The sequence below is a fragment of the Miscanthus floridulus genome, chromosome 2 (genome assembly GCF_019320115.1).
Source record: "Miscanthus floridulus cultivar M001 chromosome 2, ASM1932011v1, whole genome shotgun sequence".
Taxonomy (NCBI): Eukaryota; Viridiplantae; Streptophyta; class Magnoliopsida; order Poales; family Poaceae; genus Miscanthus; species Miscanthus floridulus.
This window is the reverse complement of record NC_089581.1, coordinates 8,244,346-8,250,031: the sequence shown is the minus strand read 5'-3', so window position 1 is coordinate 8,250,031 and position 5,686 is coordinate 8,244,346. Positions and strand designations below refer to the sequence as shown.

The following is a 5,686-nucleotide window of genomic DNA, read 5'->3' as shown; positions in this document are numbered from 1 at the left end:
GCTGACCACGAATGGTGAAAATACATAAAACGTGAGAAATTCGTCAATGGAAGTTGTTCAAATCTCACCACGAATCATGAAACCAAAATCTGCAGCACGACATATCTCCATGCATTACTGAAACTCTGCAGCAACTCAACACCCTGTTCGCTTGATCGTCTCAGCCATGATACAGTGTTTTTCTCTCACGACAAAACAGCATCAGCCGGCTTATAAGCCACAGAAACGATAAGTTAACAGGGTGACATGATGCATTCCTTGTAAACAGAACACGCAGACTGACACATTCACATCCAAGTTTCAGAAAGTCTTATTGACCCAGACACGTCTACCATCATTTTCACATAGTTTTTTTTGCATTCAGAGAAGGGAAAAATTTCAGCACCCCCGTCACAGGCGAACCGCTGGAGTCGAGAAACCAGAAACCAGTAACAAGATGGGATTTATGCACTGCTAAGTTAGGATGAAGAAGATGACGTGAACATCCGGATCTTTCTCTCAAGCTCGTCCTTCTTGGCCCCAATCACACGGCTTACCTCCTTCCCATCCTTGACTAGTACGAACGTTGGCATCGCCTCTACCTTCCATGTCCTTGCGACCTCCTGCAAAATTCAAAGGTTTGACAAGTTAGAAAGATCCAGTGCTGAATATGTAAATTGCGTCACGTGTCGGAGCCTTGTACAGGAAATTTTAAGGCTGTCTACATCTGTATGAATCAATTGTTTTTCTGCTCCTGGGTGAGGAGAAGAGTGTGTTTCTAAATATGTTCACAAAGCATAATCACTAGACAGAACATATACAAAAGAAGATTCCAAATATTGCCTTCTTCCTTTTTGGCAGGGTTGGCTTGGGATATAGAGATCTACATCTTTTTAATTTAGCGATGCTCGCAAGACAGGGTTGGCGCCTTCTTCTAAATCCAGACTCTCTATGCGCTCAGGTTCTGAGAGCTAAATATTTTCCTGATGGCGACCTTCTGTCAGTAGTAGAGAAGCCTGGAATTTCATATTCATGGAGAAGTATTGTTCGGGGGGTGCAAGCACTAAAAGATGGGCTGATATGGAGGGTTGGAGATGGCACTCAGATTAATGTATGGACAGATCCCTGGATCCCACATGGTGTTACTAGAAGACCCTGTACACCTAGGGGGCAAACAATTTTAAACAAGGTCTCTGATCTTATTGATCCGATGTCTGGTGATTGGGATAGAAGCTTGGTAAATGACGTTTTCTGGGAAGAAGATGCAAAATATATTCTATCTATTCCGTTGAAAAGTGGAATGGAGGATTCTTTGGCCTGGCATTTTGATTCAAAAGGAGAATTCTCAGTCAAGTCTGCATATCACGTTTTGAAAGACAATAATGATCTCTCACAAAGGAGGCAGGTGGGGGAAGCTAGTGCTATCTCAGACCACACTTGTAACTTTAATTGGAAGAAAATTTGTGAGCTTCAATGCCAACCGAAGGTGAAACTTTTTTTTCTGGAGACTATCTCATAACAGTCTTCCTCTACGCATGAATATTCTTCACCAAGGCATGGGCATTGATACACGATGCCCTGTATGTTGGCGGCTAAATGAAGATGGTGGGCATTGTTTTCTGAAATGTAAATTTGTCAAGAAATGTTGGAGAGCTTTGAATTTGGAGCAGCTTCGTCTGATTCTGATTGACCTTAACTCTGCAAAACAGGTTGCCATCAAAATTCTCTCTAGAGGAGGATAAAAAATTATTAGTGATTGATTTTCTTTGGGTTTGGTGGGATGCACGAAACAAGGCAAATGCTGGGGACAAAATTATGTTCACTGAGGAGATAGTGTATAAGGTACAGGCTATGAAATCTTTTGATAATCTTCATACACATGAGAAGGCAAATAAGAAACAAAGTGAGCTTACTCTCAGAGAGAAAAGAAAGGTGCATGGGGCTTTATTGTGAGAGATCACAGAGGGGGCTGTTGTGATGGCTGGTGCAGGAAGAATCAATGTGGTGCATGATGCGCTTAGTGCAGAGGCCCAAGCGTGCCTTGCAGCTCTTTATGCAACAATTGACAAAGGTATATCTCAGATCCTTTTGGAGACCGATTCATCAATTCTAGTAGAGGCTCTCCAATCCTGTTCTTATGATTTTTCTGCTAATGGTGTCCTGTTTAGAGAGGCTAAGTTCCTTATGTCTCTGAATTTTAGTCGGGCTGACATTGTCCATGTACCACGATCTTGTAATAGGGGTGCACATGATCTTGCTCATGTTGGTTTGAATTGGGACCCGGATCGATCCCCTCCCAGAGTTTGTAACAACTTTGGGAGTTCATGATGTAAACGAACCTCCCCAGAATTAATAAAGTACAAAACTTGCTTTCAAAAAAAAAATACTGTCTTCTATTCAAGATACTTTATGACTGAATTTTTCATATTTGTAAATAAATTAAACAGTAAAATATTTGTTGTATCTCCTTGCAACTTGTTAATTCAGATGCATACAATTGGTACATCTAAAAATAGTGCCATGAAACCTCCATTCAAACCAATAGATTTTTTTAGCACAATTAGCATCAACACTTCCACATAAAAAAGATCCATCACATTCAGGTGGACGCAGATGCAATTTATCTGTGCTACGGACATGATGAAACATTTCAGGGGCCTGTAAAAGTCTAAAAGTAGTGATTTGGTTGATTTCATCCTCAAAGATTCAGATGGCCTATATCTTCTCTTTCAGGCAAGAGAGGACAAGACCATATGCACCGTGTGTCTAATTCTGCTAGTACACGGTCAGCTCATTTCCTAAGTTAGGACCCTCATTGTCAAATTCGCTACAATTACATGATTCCCATCCTAGTAGAACTGAGCTCGAGGGTTTCCCGAACGGCCGAACATCTAAAGAATCGAGGCCAATCGTATACAATTCCCCACTCTTCCAGTCTCCAAACTGCTGTTTGACTGCTACTTACGACAGGATCGTACCAAGAGTCCAAGACTAAATCGAAGTCTATTCCCGAACCACAATACATGATAGCTGCCGATTCCCCTCCCAAGCCACACGGAAAAAGAAGACAAGAGGATGGCATCAGGGCCGCAGGAGGCGTGGCGTACCGCGAGCTCGTCGACGTCGATCTTGACGAAGATGGCGTCGGTGAAGCGGGACGCCAGTTCCTTGAAGGCCGGCTCGATGAAGCGGCAGGGCCCGCACCAGGACGCCGAGAAGTCGATCACCATCTGCCAAGCAAATAGCGCAAGAGAACCAAACCCTCGTGTTCCTCAGATCCAGGGCACGGAAGGCCCGGGGGCAAGGCAGGCAGAGCCGAAAAAGGAAGAGGGGCTGACCAGCTTGCCGCTGCTCTTGTGGGCCGCCCACTGCTCGTCGTAGGTGGCCTTGGAGTGGGCGGCCACCACAGCGCAGTTCGGGTCGTCGGCGGCCGGAGGGGGCGTCAGTAAGGTCGAGAGGAAGGAGCCCATCGCTGATCGCTCTCCCTTCCTCCGCTCTCGGTTGCCCTCCCTGCCTGTCCCTCTGTGTGCTTGCTGCCTCGGTGGTTGGTTTGTACTTTGTTGTGTTGTGCGTTGCGTGCCTGCTGCCGGCGGGTGCTCGTGATGAGGTGAAGAAATTAGATATGGCTCCCGCGCCGCGCGGCTAAGGCACGGTGAAGTAGGGAATCGTGTGCTTAGGTTATGATTATGACTCCAAATCACGTTGGTCTCCGGCCTTTTGACCTTTTCGACCTTTTCGAGAGAGAGAGAGCCTTTAAACTTGTCTCATGGTATCACCTAGGCGTCTAAACTCTTAAAATATTTTTTTAGGTTATCAAAACTTGTTTGGTGTATCATCAAATCCAGGACTCTCAAAATTTCAGTTTTATGTCCTCAAATTTGTCATTGTGTATCATTTATGTGCAGACGAGCTGCAATCTAAGGCTATAGCGCTCCATCTACATGCTCATCCTCTCTCCCTCTAGCTGTATCTCTGTACCCCCCCCCCCCCCCCCCCCCCCACTCTGCATTCCAATATAGTGTGGTATCGCATCATTGTAATCAACTCGTCATCCTTACCCTTGTCTTCATAATCGTCCACATCAAAGGCCACGATGTCATTAGTAGTGGTGGCAGCAAGGCAAAAGCTAGCGCTCCTTAGGTGGAGGTAGGCGAATGATTGTTTTGCCATTAAGTTTTTTTCTTCGATCAAGAATGAGGTGTGGCATCGTGACACGAAGTATATTAGATATATTTGAACCTAAATGACACATTATTGCAAATTTAAGGACCTAAATAACACACGAAGACATGTCCTGAGACCGTTCATGTATTTTACTCAAATGAGAAATCCTACAAAAAAAATAGTGTGTAATTCAATGATTATGTTAGGTGAAAAAATGATAGGAAACTCTAATTTTACCTTTCTTCTATAATTTTCAAAAACTAAAAAACGAACAAAAGGAGGAAAAACGAAAACATAATGGGAGGAGGGAAAACCACAGTAGAGGGGGCACTTCAACGGATAGAGTGCAGAATGCGAGTGCAAGTTAAGAAGATTTATCAAGTGCTTATTTTTAGCTACTCGGTTCACATATAGTGGTTCAGTTGCAAAACCGTCTGGGGGCTATTTATTTTCCTTTTTACCAAAAAAACATGAATTAGAGAGTTATTTTAAGGAGCTCTTGATATGCTTAGCATAGTGTTGGGGACCTAATACCGGGATACCCCAAAAGGTAGAACCAATAACCACCGAACGTTAAAAACTTCAGGACGCATAAGAGCACCGTTTCATCCCTTGTTCGAATAACAGGGGTTTGGTTCCGCCTCGCCCGACGCCTTTTGAGATAGCTCTGCCTCTCCCGAGGGCTCAGGGTTAGTCTCCGTCTCGCCCGACGCCTTTGGGGCGGGCTCGGTCTCGCCCGAGGGCCGAGGGCTAGTCTCCGCCTCGCCCGACGCCTTTTGAGATAGCTCTGCCTCGCCCGAGGGCTCAGGGTTAGTCTCCGTCTCGCCCGACGCCTTTGGGGCGGGCTCGGTCTCGCCCGAGGGCCGAGGGCTAGTCTCCGTCTCGCCCGACGCCTTTGGGGCGGCCTCAGTCTCGCCCGAGGGCCGAGGGATAGACTCCGACTTGCCCGACCCCGAAGGGCAGGGTTGGTCTCGCCCAAGAGATAGGGATTGGTCTCCGTTTCACCCGGCGGCAAGGAACGAGCCTCACCCAGCTCCATATCTAAGGACTAGATTCACCTTACCTGACAGCTTCTCCCCGTTCCCTCAAGATGATAGGGACAGGGCAAGACAAGACGTTCGGGTCAACCATGGCTCCAAGAACCATACCCTGTGTCCTGGCAGGAAAAGTATTGCCAGGGGATGACGGGACAGGTGCTTTAGACCCTTCTAGGCGCCACAGAACCCGAAAGGTTGTGCAGGTGCGTGCTCCTCGCCCTTTAGGGTTGTAGGCGCCGCCTTCAGCCCCGGGACACGAAACCCGACGAAGATATACGACAACCGCTACGCTCCAGAAAAGGACTTAATATCTCCATGCACGATGGACATTCCGTCACCACGCTATGGACCCGAGGGAGCGGCACCCGCTTCCCGACCCCTCAGGTCCGCCAAGTCAGAAGGCCTTGACCACGGCGTCGCTCCGGACCCCGACCCCTCGTCCCTCCGACGAAGACTCACAGGAACCAGAAGGCATGCGGAGCAAGGCTGGGAGAGGCCAATAAGTC

The 5,686-nt window shown here is 46.9% G+C and overlaps 1 protein-coding gene across 1 annotated transcript; it reads right to left on the bottom strand.

Moving 5' to 3' along the window:
• Nucleotides 1-229: 229 nt before the first annotated feature.
• On the bottom strand, nucleotides 230-3,596 carry LOC136537837 (thioredoxin H2-2-like). The gene is made up of 3 exons (XM_066529804.1): nucleotides 3,318-3,596; nucleotides 3,087-3,209; nucleotides 230-602 (listed from the first exon to the last, which is right to left on the bottom strand). The coding sequence occupies exons 1-3, from the start codon at nucleotides 3,447-3,449 to the stop codon at nucleotides 459-461; spliced, it is 399 nt and encodes a 132-aa protein (XP_066385901.1). The 5' UTR covers nucleotides 3,450-3,596; the 3' UTR covers nucleotides 230-458.
• Between the last annotated feature and the right edge of the window lie 2,090 nt (nucleotides 3,597-5,686).